The sequence below is a fragment of the Aricia agestis genome, chromosome 7 (assembly GCF_905147365.1).
Source record: "Aricia agestis chromosome 7, ilAriAges1.1, whole genome shotgun sequence".
Taxonomy (NCBI): domain Eukaryota; kingdom Metazoa; phylum Arthropoda; class Insecta; order Lepidoptera; family Lycaenidae; genus Aricia; species Aricia agestis.
Genome location: NC_056412.1, coordinates 11,011,693 through 11,030,661, shown reverse-complemented (window position 1 = coordinate 11,030,661; position 18,969 = coordinate 11,011,693). Strand labels below are relative to the sequence as shown.

The window sequence follows — 18,969 nt, the reverse complement described above, 5'->3', positions numbered from 1 at the left end:
CGTAAATATACAGGCCCTGAAACCTTGATCAAAATCATTTCAACATGCTTGGTTTATTTTATATTCCATAAACTTAATTTTAACATTATTTATTAATAGAATGAGTAAAATTCGCGACCTCGTTTGCATGGAATTAGCACCAAGGGATCTCCCCGAGTACTTTATATCTAGCAATTTTAAAAATATTCTTCGTGACAATGTAACCCCTTACGTCTCTACACGCTCAAAATTTAAACCAAAAATGTATTTTAAAATTAAAAAATATTTTTCTAACAAAATAAGATTTTTAAACATACTTAATATAAAAATGTAATAATATTATATTATGTTACCCATAAACGAAGTACTTTCGTAAACATTACAAACCTTGCCCGTTTTCAAATTTTCGAAGTCTTTGCGTTGTAACCAGTTTAAAATTTTTACTACCAAATACATTTATTAAACAAATATTCTCATTATAAACGCCTTAAATAATACTAACAACTTGCTAAAAATAACATTTTTGTTCTAGCCGTCAGCAGCGTCAGTTGGGAAGAATGGTGGACCTACGACGGCATTTCAGGTAAGAACATAAGAAGAAGGTGTCGGTAAGCTAGTGGATCTGCAACTGCGTCGAAAAAAAAAGATTGTTTGTCGAGAGTATAACACGGGCAAATTAACTTGACGCATGGTTTGATGACGTCATTGTGGAGCGGGCAGGTTATTGCATTCCAGCGATGCGTCAAGTTCATTTGACCGTGTTAAATATATTACGTATGCATGTATCTTTGTATGTTTTTGTAACTGTTATGCACACCATGCAGTTTGGGCTGCGGCTTGGTAGATTTTAGCTTGAGATCGTAACTAAACTGGGTATACACAAATAAAATTAAAATAAATATGTGTTACTTACTCGGGGACTGCCGCGGTAAAGCTATGGCATTACATATTTTATCAACTTTAGTAGTTATGATGGGCATACGTCTAGTCGTACGTAAACCAATACCTTACCAATCTCTGGCGAACTGAAACGACGTTAGACTAATGCTAGTTGTTTTCCGTTACGGAATTTCTTGGTTCGGTCACTGCGCTCAAAGTTCGTGACAAACGCTATGCAATCCTAACAAAAAAGCGGAAACGCGCTCGCATTCTTCCGTTTTCCGAATTACCGATTTAAAAGTACACTGAGTATGTTCGAAATATGAAAAGCAATTTGCGCTAAGGCATGCGAGTTATCGCCGGTCCGAGAGAAATCCGAAACCATTGACCCGCCACCACAGATTTCGAAACCATATCAATTTTTCTCCGCCGATAACATTTTGTCATTTTACGTGACGTGAAATTTATACGGGCGATTTATCGTGCACGTAACGAAATTGTGAGGTATGTTATCGTTCTTATGAATATTTGATGGTCGCAGTACGATTGTGGAGATAAAGTATAAGAAAAATAAGTTTTAATGTCCTTTGAGCCAAATGAGTACGTGATAAAAATTATAATTATACTGGATGTAATAATAATAAAGTTGCAGCGCTGAAAAAGCATTTTTTTGTGATTTTTATGGTCAACCAAATTCAACATTTCCGGTTGTCTTACTTAATCTCTTTAGTATGCATTACAATTATGATATATTTTATTTATTAACTAGCAGTCCCGGTGAACTTCGTGTCACTTGAAAACCTTCCCTGGACTTCTACGAATATTTTAAGACTAAAATCAGCCTAATCCGTCCAGCCGTTATCGAGTTTTAGCGCGACTAACACATTTGAAAATCCATTTTTATATATGTAGATAATATTGCTTTCATAATAATTATTTCAAATAGACTTCTCTGCGGGTAATAAATTTTCATTAATTACTTATAGTTCAAATAACATAATAATTATTCCTCGTCATGCCTCGTGTAAGCCACATGGGATTATTTGATAGATTGTATGATTATGGACGTCTAATGTTACGATCAGTGTTTAGTATGACATTATTATCAATTATATTGATGTCCTAGTGGAGATAATTGTGATCTACGCGTGGTCAAAAGATAATAATATATAACGATGAAATGTTTGCACTAGCAAATATGCTGTTCAATATTATTTTTTAATTAATTTCCCAAAGAAACAGCAGTCAGTTCGAACCCAAGCAATAAATGAACAACCTACGGACAACGCATAAAATAGGACCGTAGTATTGCGTAGAGGCCGCGTAGCATCTGACGTAGAAGCGTAGGCGCTGCGTAGCATCGTAGGCGCTGCGTAGCATCGTAGGCGCTGCGTAGCATCGTAGGCGCTGCGTAGCATCGTAGGCGCTGCGTAGCATCGTAGGCGCTGCGTAGCATCGTAGGCGCTGCGTAGCATCGTAGGCGCTGCGTAGCATCGTAGGCGCTGCGTAGCATCGTAGGCGCTGCGTAGCATCGTAGGCGCTGCGTAGCATCGTAGGCGCTGCGTAGCATCGTAGGCGCTGCATAGCAACTAGCATCGTAGCTGCTTTTGAGATAATAATATTAATATTATTATCCGTATTTTTGTCAGAAAACAATAATATTATAATCGTTACTTAAAATAAATATATTTTAAATCATAAATGATTATGAATAAAATAATTTTAACTATAAAGACATGTTTATCTTCCGAACTTTATGTACAATTTAATTATATATTCTCGATTAAAACGTAAAAGTAAAGTTTCACTTCATTCACAAAATACCATCTTTTCAATATTTTCTGAATGAAAGTAAACGAAAATGTTACGGTAACAGCTATAAAATCAATAATTTAATTTAAAATACGTAGTTGCAAGCGAACAAATCAATTTCAATGCTGTTGCTATAAAAATATTACTCGAATACCTGAGATAAAATGAATGCACTTCAAGAACGAGGTCACTTATTACAAAATGGAATTGCAAGTAGGTACCGGTAAATATAATATACGTCCGCTTTTTGATTCTTTCAATACATTTAAGTAACGTTTAATAACTGACCGGCGCAGTGACACTATTTTAATTATTACTAGCTGTTCCGGTGAACTTCGTGACACTTTAAAACCTTCCCTGGACTTCTACGAATATTTTATGATTAAAATTAGCCCAATCTGTTCAGACGTTTTCGAGTTTTAGCGCGACTAACACATTTGAAAATCCATTTTTATATATAAGACTAGCTGTCCCGGTGAACTTCGTGTCACTTTAAAACCTTCCCTGGACTTCTATGAATATTTTAAGACTAAAATCAGCCCAATCCGTTCAGCCGTTTTAGAGTTTTAGCGCGACTAACACATTTGAAAATCCATTTTTATATATAAGATTTAGATAATAGATTACTTAATATAACAGAAAAGAAAATTATAATTTTAATTATAATTAAAGTTAAGTAATCATTAAATGTAACATTCTAATAATATAATTACTATGTAAAAAAATACATAAAAATTGAAATCATTGTGAGATTTTTAATAATTATTGCGATCAAAATAAAAAAAACGTTTCAATTGCACAACTTATTTGGGTACAGTCTACAGAGATATATTAATTCACGGGAAAGTAAAGAGCATATTTTTCTATTACACAAAAATGTAGCGGTTAAATGCGATAAACAAATAAACACAAACGGGCAAGATCTAGTTTCCAAACAAAGCCAAAAAACATAACAACTATAGTATACCCAAAAATACTGGACACAATTTATTTTATTTTCTTTCTCATAAGTATTTTTGTTGTAACAAATTGCTGGAGGGTCAGCTAATCAAGTAACAAGCATTAAAAATGTACCGACGGAATGTTACCCAAAATCTGCTAAAGTGAATGGTGTATTCAAACAAGGAGTAACAAAACTAAGTGATAATACTTTAGGGTGTTTATGCGTTCCTTATATAGAGTTGATTGTGAAAGTAGCAGCACTGAAAGAGCAAAAGTTTGTTTGTGATTTGTATGGCAAGCGCCCGCGCATCATTAATTTTTCCAAAGATGAAAAAAAGTTACTCTTTCAGTGCTGTTACTTTCACAGCGAACTCTATTACCCTATATATTATACACCCTAAACTATTATCACTTAGTTTTGTTACACCCTGTATAATTCTTGGATGAATCCGTGGTAATTCCTTTTTACCAGCGCCAGAAGGAAGCAAATTTTTCGAGTGTTCATGTTTGTTTGTACTATGTCTTTAGCAAGGTGAGCGCATTAGAGTATGAAGGTATGCCATATTGGAGCTGACATTTTATGAAATGGCTGGGTTACTGGAACGTAGTTCCTTATCGCGCGTTCGGCGTAAATCTTATTTAGGCTAGACAGAACGATATTCGACCTTGACACTTTTTTTATTAGTAACTGCATGGTAGGGGCAGAGGGCGTTAATAGTATACCTGTGCGTCAACTGGATGGCGGTTTTTGAGAATAAACCGACGCGTTGTTAGTATTCCTGGGCGTCAATAGATGGCGTTTTTTTATATAAATTTTGAGTGTATAGTATGTATGGTGTATACAGGTTTTTCGAACATAGGAAATAACTACGTTCCATTCGGGTGTCCCTTGACACCTCTCAAGTTTTATATACAAAACTTGCCAGGGGATGAAATATTGCAAAGGGAAGGTTTTAAAGCAGAGAACTTAAAAATGACTCAATGTACACTTATTAAATACATGGATAATTGGATAATATACCTGTCATAATATCATGTATTAGTTACATCTAAATGCAAAACGTCAGTACGAACAAGTATAATTCAATTAACTTTAAACGCTTCACATCAGCTGGCAATATTCTTACAATATTATATATTTTAATACTTTTATTATACTGTTATTTTTATTTTTCAAGAGCTATCATTTGTAACACTTTCATATATTTCAAAAAGCTTAGAAATACCTACACATTTTTAGGTGGGACTCAAACTCGCGATCTTAAGATTACGAGACATACTAACCTCTTAACCTATATAGTAACTGTGTATTAATCCACATTTTTTATCGGGTTATGAATGCAGTGTTGTTCTAAATGATCCAAAAATATTATTGCATTCATGACTTAATCTTTTTTTGTAGGATGGTACACATTTATGCTTAAATATCCATGTATCGCGCAGTAAAAAGCACACTATAATCTTATTGCGTGCGCCACCCTGTGTAATATTTAGCCTCGTTAGCGATCAGGCTGCCCGCTGTGCGTCCTTTAACGTAACAATAATAACACACTCATTTTTCATATTGTAAGCTACTTAGTACTTAAGTATAGTGCTGTTAATACTATAATGAGCATATGTCTTAGTTTATATTTTACTAGACATTGCTGACTGTTCGCGCAGAAATTTATTTTGTCGTACGCGTAGAAACCGTAATTTGTCTTGAGAAAAATTATTATAATATTGTTTTCTTTCCTTCATTTTTTTCAAACTATCTTCATGCTAAAAATCATATAAATCGCGTTTAAGCGTAAAAGGATAGGTGTACTAAGGGAGTTTGACATAATATATTAATACCCACTTGAATAAAATAAAAAAACGATAAAGCATTTAGGCTATTTATCTACCTAGCTTAAAAGCTACAAAAATGACATAATATTTATAGCATTTTGATGAGTCGTGACTCATTCTTACTTTTTTATAATACTCTAAAGTAAATCTTTTTGGTTTTGGCATTAAATTTTTTACAGGCGAGGTTTGTGCCAAAAAGTAACAATAAGGAAAGTTCAGTAAACGTGTGGCATAAAGTAGGCGTGACCACAACCGCGGCGCGGCAATTTTCAAGGTCATAAATAATAAAAACCTGAACGCGATCCAAACTGCACAGCGCACACTTTCCTGCAATTTCCCCACATATTGAAATACCACACTTGATTATACACCAGCCTTCTTCAACTTACCGCAATTACGTACCTTATTACAATATATTTTTTTATTCAAATATCTATATCTCTATCTATATATATAAAACTCAAAGGTGACTGACTGATTGACATAGTGATCTATCAACGCACAGCCCAAACCACTGGATGGATCGGGCTGAAATTTGGCATGCAGGTAGATGTTATGACGTAGGCATCCGCTAAGAAAGGATTTTGATCAATTCTACCCCAAGAGGTCAAAATAGGGGATGAAAGTTTGTATATAATAATACTTCTTAACGCGAGCGAAGCCGCGGGCAAAAGCTCGTATTATATATAAAACTCAAAGGTGACTGACTGACATGGTGATCTATCAACGCACAGCCCAAACCACTGGACCGATCGAGCTGAAATTTGGCATGCAGGTAGATGATATGACGTAGGCATCCGCTAAGAAAGGATTTTGATCAATTCTACCTCCAAGGGGTTAAAATAGGGGATGAAAGTTTGCATATAATAATACTTCTTAACGCGAGCGAAGCCGCGGGCAAAAGCTCGTTTTTCTATAAAATTCTCGTGTCACAATGTTAGTTACCGTACCCCTCCGAAACGGCTTTATTGACTCTTACCAAATTTTATATGCATATTCAGTAGATCTGAGAATCGGCTACTGGGTAATTTTTATATTGATAAGGGCATATTTTGTTGAATAAATAATAATAAATTATTACAACTCGATACTGACGGCGACCATTGTTTGTGCGACGGGATAGCGCTGGACGTTGCCAAGCTGCCATACTTATTAAGTCACTTCAATAAAATAATATTATGGGCGAAACACTTTATATGGCAAAACAACGTTAACCAGGGCAGCTAGTATTAAGCACAGTATTACAGTACTAGTATTAAGTACAGCTAAATTATTGAATTAGCTTAATAACTTATTTTATACCCACACGGACCAAAAGTAAGTTATTAGTTGAAATAGTAAAGTAGGTCGTTTGTCGGTGTTTTCATTTTGTTTTTAATTTTTTATCAGAGGTAAAAGTTTAAGTGGCACTCCGAAACTCTGCCTCCATAAATAAAATATTTTCAGTGTACAAATCAAATAACTACACTGAAATTATAGCTACTTTAAATTTGAGCTATTTCATTGCTTTTATTTACATTTATACTCGTAATTGGCTTTGCTTTCGTTTGAATTAAAACTTTTAGCCTGAATTGTCTCTAATGAATTGGACGAGCTTATTATGAGCCCAAAAAAGTTTCCAGATTTTTTGAATGGTCAGCTCTTGTCGTTAAAGTGAAACAATTTTTAAAACTAAATATTTTATTTCAACCATTGTGAAGTGTTTAATATTATGTATCAACTATCATTATGTCTTGAATCTTCCTAGTTATAGTTTAACCTCACACAATTAGATGTTGACAAGGGCAAAGATTTTTTAAATAAAATAAAGATAAGAAGAAAGAATTATAATTTGTTTTGTTTTTAACTTATGTATTTTTTTTTCTTTATGTAGGTTTTTTTGTAATGAGCCTTCAAAGTTGGATAGTCAAGTCGATTTGTTTTTCACTTCCAAATATTTGTATTACCATTCAATAAGTTATGCAATTTATATTTTTTTTCTTATGAAAACATTTTCATAGACTCAATAATATTTAAAACATAGCTATCGAACAAAGTAGTCCCGCGATGCGTACCTACGAGTACCATTTTGTATGGAGCGCGTTTCGGGAAATTTTATTTTTTGTGATTTTCAAATTGTAACATCTTGGAGATTTTTTAAGATATCAGAGTAATTTTGTCACCGATGTTTATATTTTTCAGAGTTCCTTAAATTACAAATAAGAAAAAAAAGGCAACTAGTTCCTTGCCTATTTGTTTAATTTCTCAATAAATCTATATATTAATACGTGAGAGAAAAACTTTGTAACCCTTTTTACGAAAAATGGGGAAACGTAGGTGCATGAAATTTCGCACAGTTATAGTTTATATGGGGAGGGATTTTTGAGTGACAAGCCTATACATACGCGAATTATACTCTTTTATTTATGGTTGAAGTCTGTCGACAACAAGTTGACAAATTGAAAATGGATTATTGTTTTTTTTATTTAATTTTAGATACTATTAGACAATGCTTAAATAGCCAGTCTGAGATCAGCTAAGTCCCAGAGACAAGAATTGAAAAAAACTATGATGAAGTCAATATTTTTTACAAAATATAGGTAGCAGTCCTAATGTCGTTGCAAGTAAGGTCGAATTTCGACCATTGGGCGATATCTTGTAATAATCAATAGTCAAGCTCTCTAATTATGAGTAACGGCTTAAAAATTGCTGATTAAAAATTACGTGCGGGCCGTTTGACAGCTCATTATTTTAAAAGCCTCCTGATTACAATCAAGTGTAAAATGTGTACATCCGACATTAATTAAGTATTGTTTCAACATTAATGAATAATTTATTCAAAAGTTGTTAAATGGTGTTTTTTAACGTTACCAGTTTAAAATTATTATATTAACTTTAGTTGAGAGTAACTATTGAAGTCCCTTTGAGCTCAGAAAACGAAAACTAGCCGTCTGTTAGGTATAATTTTCAAATTTTAAAGCTTTTTTTTCACCATTTCCTGATAAGTGCCGGATAGGCTATCTACCACTTAACTTGACAGATAGAGTATATGGAGAATCTGCCAAATAAGTTGGATAGCCTATCCGGCACTTTATCAGGAAGTGGTGACGCGGGCCCTTAATATTACGTTTTAGAAATATCAGTCTTCGTTTAGTGTACACCATCGAAGAAATATGATTCATAGGCAGTTGACGGACTTTTGTCGTTTGGTTGGATCGGTTGGTCAATTCAATGTTAGTCGTGATATGTCGGCTGGTTTTAAGCTTTAGCATAACTCGACCAAACTACGTAGGCACACCATCTGCGTATGAATGAACTTCTCTGATAGTACCTACATAATTATACGTGGGAGAGCCATGCTTCGGCACGAATGGGCCGACTCGACCGGAGAAATACCACGTTCTCACAGAAAACCGGCGTGAAACAGCGCTTGCGCTGTGTTTCGCCGAGTGAGTGAGTATAGTACTTATTCCCTTCCCTTCCCTTCCCATCCCTACCCTTCCCTATTCCCTCTTAAAAGGCTGGCAACGCACCTGCAGCTCTTCTGATGCTGCGAGTGTCCATGGGCGACGGAAGTTGCTTTCCATCAGGTGACCCGTTTGCTCGTTTGCCCCCTTATGTCATAAAAAAATATATATATATTTCAAGCGTACTAATCCGTAATCTGTAATCACTATTGCTTGTAAACATAAAACATTAAGTCCTATGTTTAGTGGTTGTATTAAAAATAACCAATCCCCTGTTTTCGAATACAATCTAGCTGGAGCTAACTTCATTGAAACTCCTCCAGGTCCGGCGTTCTGGGGCCTGATCAACCCGGAGTGGTCGTTGTGCAACAAGGGCCGCCGCCAGTCCCCCGTCAACCTCGAACCAGAGAAACTGCTCTTCGACCCCAACCTACGATTTTTACACATAGATAAACATAGGGTGAGTAATCCTTAGTAATTTTAAATGCGAAATGTAATCAGCCCTAGTAGACAAGTGGCAAGCGATTATCGTAAACGCTAACAAAATGTATGGGATTTGATAATTAACTTATAAGTCATCGCTTCGCTAGCGAATACTAATGTCAAATCCCATACATTTTGTGGCGTTGGCGTTAGCGTTTACGATAATCGCTTGCCGCTTGTCTAGGCCCTCTGGGGCCCCAGCCAATGACTCTTTCTTCATCGTTTTTAACGAAAGGGTCGTTAAAAACGATGAAGAAATTCGTTATCAAAATGTATGGGATTTGACAGAAGTCGATTAATTAGACTTCGAAAGCGAAATGTCTTTTAGCATGACTTATTAACATGTCAAACTGCATACATTTTAATAACGAATTTCGTCATCGTTTTTAACGAAAGATACTTTGTCTAAGGGGGCTGTCCGTCTGTTAAAACTTAATGCTTAAATGGCTGAATCGATATCAATAAAATTTAATATGGAGATACTTTGAGTGACTAGAAAGGATATAATATTATTAAATTTGTATTGTAAAAAAAACGGTTTTCCACGTGGAATTTTGGCGCAAGAAAGTTATAGGCGTCATCCAGTGAGTAATTTAACATCGTAACACAAAAGTCGTGCAACTCATTCTTATCGTTAAAATCTATACATTTAAAGCAAATTCACGTTTTGGCGCGCCCAGTTTAACACTGCATAGTTTAGCCATTTGAAGATACCTTAGGGGCCGCTGTGTGAATATTTGCGTCTGTGAGCCATTTTGGTTGTCTAGTATGAAGATTTACTGTTATACAGTACAATATGTTTCTTTTGTGGTAATTAAGCAGGGTGTAACAAAACAAAGTAATAATACTTTGGGGTGTATATGAGTCCCTTAAATAGAGTTCACTGCGAAAGTTGCAGCTCTGAAAGAGTAACTATTTTAACTTTCGTATGGGCCAATTCATGACGCTGTAGTGCTTACCTATAATAGAAATCACAAAAAATGTGCTCCTTTAGCGTGTCAAAGTGAACTCACTTTGAAACTGCGTCATGATTTTTTCAAACTCTTCATTATTTTTTTTATTTTTTTGTAAAAATTGAAGGTCAATCATAATTAAATGTATCTTAGTCTTTCAGCGCTGCAACTTACACAGCGAATTGTATATACAGGGGATTCATACACACCCTTAAGTATTATCACTTAATTTTGTTATACGTAGAAATCGTAGGGTCTTAGGGACACAACCATATTTAATTTTATGCGTAACTAAGATCTTATTTGGGGACTAATTAAATACACACTGAGTTTATTAAAATACGTCATTAGTCTTCAAACATTCATTAATTGTCTGCGGTACTTTGTTTGGAGATTTATTCAGACTACAAATTATTATTTTTGTCCTTTACACGTGGTAAGGCTAAACGTGTAAAATAATAATATTCTAATGTTATGGCTCAATTTCACTGACGAATGTTAAAGTTAATGCTCGATTTAGAATCACGTAACCTCTTTCGTTTTTCATATGAATGAAAGAGAAAACATGACATTTTAACAAGCTTAAGTGAAATTGGGCCCTTAGTATATACTGTAGAAGATACACAGCCATATTTCGTATAGTGTGTATTATTTTGCATAGAGTGTACAAACCTAATCAACAACGATAAAAAATCTTTGAAACCCCGTAACAAAGTATTGAAAAAAGTTCATTTTCACTGAAAAATCATTTGAGCAACCTTCTCACTAGTCAATACTTTAATATTATAAGCGCGAAAATATGTCTGTCTGCCTGTTACCTCTTTACGCTCAAACCTCTGAACCGAACTTGCTGAAATTTAGTATGGAGATACTTTGAGTCTCGAGAAAGGACAAAGGATACTTTTCATCCCGGAAAAATGTACGGTTCCCGCGCGATAAACGAGTTCTGGCGCAACGGAGTTACGGGCGTCATCTAGTTTTCTAATAAACCAACACATTAAAAATATTAATTCTACACACACATTATGAGAAAAAATGTCCGCCTGGTGTATTAATTTCTTCCAATAAACCACTCAACTAACCTCATCGATCAGAGTGAGCTATGACTTTAATAATTTTGCTTCATAATATCTAACAATAGCACTACAAAATCAAATAACATTATAGTTATATCTATAACGGCCGTCTCGGCACATAGTTAGTACAACAAAAGTTTCATAATTAAGAGCCTCAATATAGAGTTTGGGGAACGGTTTAAATAATAATATGAATATTATTTATTACGTTAGCGGTTAGCTCACAAGCATAATATCATACTATAAATACAACATAATGATATGATTTTTAATAAGTATTCAGACTTAAGTATTGAACTTAAGAGGATACACCAAGGGCGAGAGAAATTGAAAAAAGGTATTTGAAAATGTATTGCTGTCTCACCAATCTCAAGTCTCCCACCGCAGAGCGCGATAGAGACAACACGACAAAATGTCTAATAAAAGAACAGAAAATATTCGATTCGTTTGCCGCTTATTCCTTCTCCAAATTAAGAATTAAAACAAGGCTTGAGCTGTGTTCCTATGTTTTATTTTTTTGTATATTCTAGCCAGTTTTGTTTTCTGGGTGTTTGAACACAGGAAAATCTGGCCATTTTTTTGGGTTTTTGGACGTTCTTAATTATCTTTTTTAATAATAAAATTATGAAAAAAAAAAAAAGAAAACATAGGGACATGCTTATAGTGGCCATAGATATTCAGGAAAAAAAATTATAACTCTACCGGCATTATCCAGGGAGGAAACAGGGGGCAACGTTTGTATGGAAAAACAGCGGTGTGGACTCCTCTTAAGTCTGAATACTCATAAAAATTCAAATCGAATTTTCAAATTTCTATAAATAATAATAAATATAAATTCTAGTCACATGATTTGATCACCGTCCTCATTTTTAAAGTTTTACTTGATAATTTTCTTATTTTACGGAAAACGTGCACTTGTTGCATTTCCTGGCCCACGAAGTGGTTCATTCTTCAGAATCGATTCATTACTTGCATGATTAACAATCACTCATTTTCATACAATATTAGTAATATGTATTCCTGTTCCTACCTCCAAATTGTGAAGCGCAGGCTTATAGTTCCTCTATAAGCCTGCGTTTCATAATTTGGAGGTAGTGAGTATCATACTTTACCTCGCCGCAGCAAAGCCTCTACGTGAAATTATTCCAACATTAATAACCTTCCGCACATAATCCACTCACTGCATTGTATGAATTTTTGAGTGGCTCCTAGAACAAAGTTATTCAGGAATAATTCTCAGCTTCAGATGTACTAAATGTTGTTTATAAATTAATTTCTATTAAGATTTCAAATGAAAATAGAATTCGGTACGATACAGTATAATTTATAGTTCACGACGGATCTACAGGATATTGGTTTCTTAAGCTTTTTAACACCTCCATCGTGGGTATCGCAGACACAATAGATTTCAATTCAAGACCAGCAGCCTGCCGCTTGGGATTGATGGGTTAATTTCAATAATATTATGTACTTAATAATTATTTTTAATAATATAAGTGTTGTCATGAGCGATGTAGAATCATTGTCGCTTATTTTAACAACGTTTTCTAGTTCTCGTAATCCGGGTGTTCAACTGTGCAGTCAGTGATGATCCCGATCGACCTTATTATTATACCCGTTAGTTTGAAATCACATATCTTTACAATTTTCACAGATAAACGGGCTAATCAGCAACACGGGTCACTCCGTGATCTTCACTGTGGAGAACGAGACGCGCCACCACATCAACATCACGGGCGGGCCGCTGTCCTACAAGTACCAGTTCCACGAGATACACATACATTACGGCCTCCACGACCAGTTCGGGTCGGAGCACGCGATCAACGGGTACACTTTTCCCGCTGAGGTGAGTTCTTTGATGTTCTTTAGGCGCGTCGGGAGTGTTCTAAGGTTGCGTCATAAAAACATGATCGAAATAATAATATTATGTCACTTCGCCGCACCGTCACTATTTTGGACCGAAGCTTCACTTCTGACTCTTACTACATACTCTTACCTCGTGGTCTAGTGGTATAGAGCGCGGCTCTTGACTCGGAGGTCGTGGGTTCGATTTCCACGTTGGAAACATGTAAATTCCAACAATGCAGGCTGATCACCTAATTGTCTGAGAAACAAGATGATCCATGCGTCGGATGGGCATGTAAAAAGTCGGTCCTGTGCCTGATCTCTCGCCGGTCGTGTCGGTCTTCCGTCCCATTGGGTTATGAGAGTAAAGGAATAGAGAGTGCTCTTATGTACTGTGAAACCGGTGTGGGAGCTATTATATACAATACTCTGAACACACGCTCTTTTATTTAAAACTACGCAGGTATAATATTTGGCAATAAATCGCTGAGCTCTTATATTATACACTTTGCTACGACCTTTGAACATATTACTTTTATTTAAGTTGATACAGAAAAGAGTTTATGCAAATAATTGATATTCAGCAATGAAACAAAAGCTATCGGTACTGGTCCCAAAATTCCAGATATTCTGTCACAGAACTCACTATTAAGTTAGCTAGTATCGACTTCAAAATTATGAAATTTTTTGTCAGAAATAGTTGAGATTTATGTGACTTCTGAAAAAGAAAATTAATACTTTAAGCTCATGTAATAATGATATTAGTATTGTTTAATCTTGGAAGTCGGTTTCAATTTTTATTTAAAATATTAAAATTATGCTTGTTTTTGTGAGAAAAAGCAGCAAACTTCCAATCGTTTATTGATCGACGCACACATTAATCACTTCTTATTTATTATTTCCTCGCAAAATGTCATCATTTTTATAATAGTAACAGGGTGCTGATTATGATTAGGTGTAATATTGTAATGCTAATCATTGTAATATAACCACTTATTATGATTAACTATGTTCATATTGATTTAATCTCTTAAGGTTAACTTGTTCAATCAAATTATCATTGTAGTTTCATCTAAGTACATAATTAAGTTATTAGTAACCATTAAAGGTTAATTAGTCTTATTAAATACTAGCTGTTACCCGCGACTTCGTCCGCGTAAACAAAATATAAAATACATAGGTAAAAAATAAAAAAGTAAAAATATGTCCTCCTCCTTTTTGGAAGTCGGTTAAAAAGTAGCCTAAGTTACTCCTTATTACATCAGCTATCTGCCAATAAAAGTACCGTCAAAATCGGTCCAGCCATTTCAGAGATTAGCCGGAACAAACAGACAGACATACAGACAGACAAAAATTCTAAAAATTGTTATTTTGGTGTAAGACGGTACTTACACCATAGTAAAAAAAATCATATGCATGTAGTAAAAAACGGTTATTTTAATATTACAAACAGACACTCCAATTTTATTTATATGTATAAATATTGTTAACAGTACTAGCATGAGGTAGTGAATATTTTTTCACTTTCCTTCTAATATAAACCTTCCCTGGATTTCCCGAATATTTCAAAACTAAAATTAATCTTTCTTAGTTTTAGCGATACTAACAAAATTTAAAATTCATTTTTATTTATATAGATAAAAATAATAATTATACCTACCAGAATAATACCAGAGTTGTACTCTGAATTTGGTTTTAGAATAAAATATCAGTAAAAAATTATAATCCTCTTATAAAGTAAAAAATGAATGCCTGTATTTACACTGGCTTTTAAATACTGTGGATTTCTATGTGGTTACGTTTTTAACAAAAGTGTTACAATTTACATTCAACGGGCTTAATAATTATATTTTAAAACATTACAATAGACTTTGTGGATTTTTATTTAAGGTGAAATTCATACTCTTTTATATATAATAACATTTCTTTATATTTTTTTAGAAAGAAAACGATATTATTTGAAAGGAGGTTATTCATTGACCACACTTTATAGATTTGATGAGAAAAGTAAACTATTTAATTTGAAAGTGCTATGCAGGTCAGTGTTTCCAAACCAGCAGTCTTGACATTCAATTACAAAATGTAACGCTCGAACTAAATTAAAAGTCAGTTTACTTCTCGCTTCTGTTTCGCGACGCTGCATTTTTCCTGTTCTTTTTATAATCAAATTGAAAGTTGCAAGCGAAGAGTAATAAAAATTATTTTTAAATTTTAGCTTATACTTACTCTGGTATTAATAAACCAGGCAATTCATAATGTTACGTGCTAGGGTTCGAGGATTTGGAGAGAAAGACCTGCTGACTCTCTTGAAGACTTTATTCACTAAGTCCAGGTCACACAAGCACACACTAAGTCACAACACTTAGCACTAAGTCTAAACACTAATCACTAGGTCCAATCACTAAGCACTATCACTGTCCTAGGTCGTAGCCAAGTCGCAGGTTTCACTGGTTCACTCACTATTGATCACTTGTTGCCACTCCGAAATCGCCTTGATGATAGCTCGAAACGAACTGAATCCCGGGCCGTCTACCTGCGGCTTTTTATATGGCGAGACGAATTCCAGAAAGTTCCCGATTCACGTAAACAAGTAAACAAGTGGAACATTCTAGGAGGTTCGAGCATGTACTACCTAGCGCCATCTAGTTTCGAGTAGGGGATTTATGTGTAGTGTGTCCCCTGATCAGTTTCGCTGGTTTGCCGCTAGATGGCACTACATGTCCGTATACCGTGTACCGTAACACTACTCCCCTCTTAGAGCATCATTGTTACTGCCATGGTAACGCGCCAGACGGTCTATGTGCACCACTTTGAATGTCCCTCTTGGTGGCTTTTGAATCCTATAAGTCACATCATTCAATCGGGAATCAAAAACCACTTTGTATGGGCCGTCCCACTTGGTCTGCAACTTTGGAGATTTCCCTTTTCGGCGAGTTGGGTTATGCAGCCACACCAGTGACCCTTCTTTGAAGCCGCTCGTGTTCGATTTCCGGTCGTATCTGGTTTTCATGTTCTCACTTGACTGTAACCCATTTTCCCGAACCATGGCGTGTATATGGTGCATATTTTCCCTCAAATAGCAGACATAGTCTTGTACGGTCTTCGGTTCCTCCGGTGACCCTCCTGTCAAGAGGTCTACTGGTATTCGTAGTTCTCTACCGTAATTGACATACGGGCAGGAATTTCGAATCGTAGGTCTACCGTAATAGACTACCGTAATAGACCGTAATAGAATAGAAATGGGTTTAAAGACCTGATGGAGGCCCTTGAATCCAGATACGGGGAGCGACACCTGGAGCACGTGTTTCGTGCTCAACTTCGTGACAGAGTCCAACGCTCAGGAGAGGGACTACAACAATGGGCGTTGGAAATTGGAAAACTGGTCAAGAAGGCAAACCCAGCAGCCGATTCCAAGATGGTCGACACGAATATTGTGCAAACATTTGTCGACGGAATCAAGGACCCGGAGCTCAGAGCTGCAGTGAGGCTACGTCACCACACCTCGCTTAAGGAAGCATTGGCGCATGCTTTGGAGGTCAAGGCTGTTCAGCGTGACATACGGCAGACCGATAAGATCCGCGAGGTCTCTGAAGAAATCAAGGAGGTTAAGGCTCCTACGAAGAGAAGTTTTGGAGCCATGTGCTACAAGTGCGGCGAGAGGGGCCATCTGCAGCTCAACTGCCCACAGAAGGAGATTAAGGCTCCTACGAAGAGAAGTTCTGGAGCCATGTGCTACAAGTGCGGCGAGAGGGGCCATATTCAGCTCAACTGCCCGCAGAAGGAGACCCAGATGACAAGAATGAAAAGGCTCGAGGAACAAATGGAGGAGCTGAAGAAGCAAGGGGCTTCGTCCCCTGTCCGGGATCGGGGAAAAGCCAGGACTAAAGGGCGAGTACTGGCTGAAGCAGAGGAAGCCCCAATAACGGTCGTCTCCCAAGCAAGCAGCGGGAATAGTCTGGTGATTCAGGGGACTATTAACGGGACGAATTGCAAAATGACTCTAGACACAGGAGCCTCTAGAACAATAGTGAACCCAAATCTGGTAAAAGCCGCAAGGAGGCACAAGAGGAGAATTAACTGCCGGCTTCTTACTGCCTCCGGTCAGCCAATACCCGTCCTGGGAGAAATGTCAGTTACGATGAATGTGGGGGAGTCCTCATACCCTCATGACGTTATCGTGGCTGAGATTATGGATGATTGCATCTTGGGTTTGGATTTCATGAAGAAGCACAACTGTAGAATTAATGTCGCTGACGGAGTTCTCAAGTGTGGTGAAGAAGAAATTTTCATCCTTGGAGGCGCCTGCGGGAAAGTTGAATGTGTAAAGAAAGTCATAATACTTGGACGTGCGGAAGCTCGGGTGCTGGTGAAACTGCCGCCAAGTGGAAAGAAAAAGTCAAACAGATGCGTGTTGATCGAAGACACACCCACCAAGACATCTGCGCAAAAACTGATGACGGCGAGAACCCTTGTTAGTGGAAGCAGTAACGCTGTGGTCAGGGTTCTGAATCTTGGTGATCGCGAGATCTGCTTGAACAAAGGTGACGTCATTGGAAAATGCGAGGAAGTTGTCTGGATGAGAAAGTGTAGTTCAATGACAAGCGCAGACTCAGCAAACAGCAGCAACTACGGATTAGTGACTGGGCTACTCGATGACTACAAGAGTTTTTTTTTTTTTTTTTTATTAAATAAGGGGGCAAACGAGCAAACGGGTCACCTGATGGTAAGCAACTACCGTCGCCCATGGACACTCGCAACATCAGAAGAGCTGCAGGTGCGTTGCCGGCCTTTTAAGAGGGAATACGCTCTTTTCTTGAAGGTTTGCAGGTCGTATCGGTCCGGAAATACTGCTGGTGACAGTTCATTCCAGAGTTTTACAGTGTGCGGCAGAAAGTTACGCGAAAAACGCACTGTGGAAGACTGCCACTCATCAAGGTGATGAGGATGGTATGTTTTTCTCGTGGGACGATAGCGAAAAGTTGCAGGTGGTATGATATATTCGCAGTAATCTGACATATTCGCAGAGCATGAAAGCTAAGAAGTTTTTACAACGCCACGCGAATATCTTCTCCAGTCAGGAAGGGGACCTTGGAAGAACGTCGATGGTTCAGCACAAGATTGATACCGGAAACGAGATCCCAATTCGTCAACGAGCAAGACGGATACCTATTGCAAAGGAGAAAGAAGTTGAAGGCCTTTTGGAGGACATGAGAAAGCATAAAATTATTGAACCGTCTGCAAGTCCGTGGTGCTCACCTGTTGTATTAGTAAAGAAGAAAGATGGCAGCACAAGATTTTGTGTGGACTACAGGCGTCTTAATGATGTCACTAAGAAGGACAGTTATCCATTACCTCGAATCGACGACACTCTGGATACCTTGAGTGGCATGAAATGGTTCTCGACCCTGGACCTGAAATCTGGATACTGGCAGGTGGAAATTCATCCAAAAGACAAAGAGAAGACAGCTTTCTCCACCAGTAAAGGTTTATGGTAGTTTAACGTCATGCCCTTTGGATTGTGCAACGCACCTGCCACATTTGAGCGACTCATGGAGTGTGTACTGGCAGGCTTAGTTGGAAAGGCTTGCTTAGTCTACTTGGACGACGTCATCGTTGTTGGCCGCGACTTCGAGGACCATTTGCGAAACTTAGAACGAGTTTTCGCCAAAATAGAGGGGGGAACATTCTAGGAGGCTCGAACATGTACTACCTAGCGCCATCTAG

General features: G+C 36.8%; 1 protein-coding gene across 1 annotated transcript in view; it reads left to right on the top strand.

Annotated features, from left to right (window-relative positions):
* LOC121728917 (carbonic anhydrase-related protein 10) overlaps positions 1–18,969 on the top strand; it is a 52,792-nt gene that overhangs the window by 19,723 nt on the left and 14,100 nt on the right. Inside the window, exons 3-5 of the mRNA XM_042117247.1 lie at positions 512–562; positions 9,212–9,348; positions 13,055–13,246. Of these exons, the coding sequence (XP_041973181.1) occupies positions 512–562; positions 9,212–9,348; positions 13,055–13,246 (380 nt within the window). The remainder of the gene's footprint in view (positions 1–511; positions 563–9,211; positions 9,349–13,054; positions 13,247–18,969) is intronic.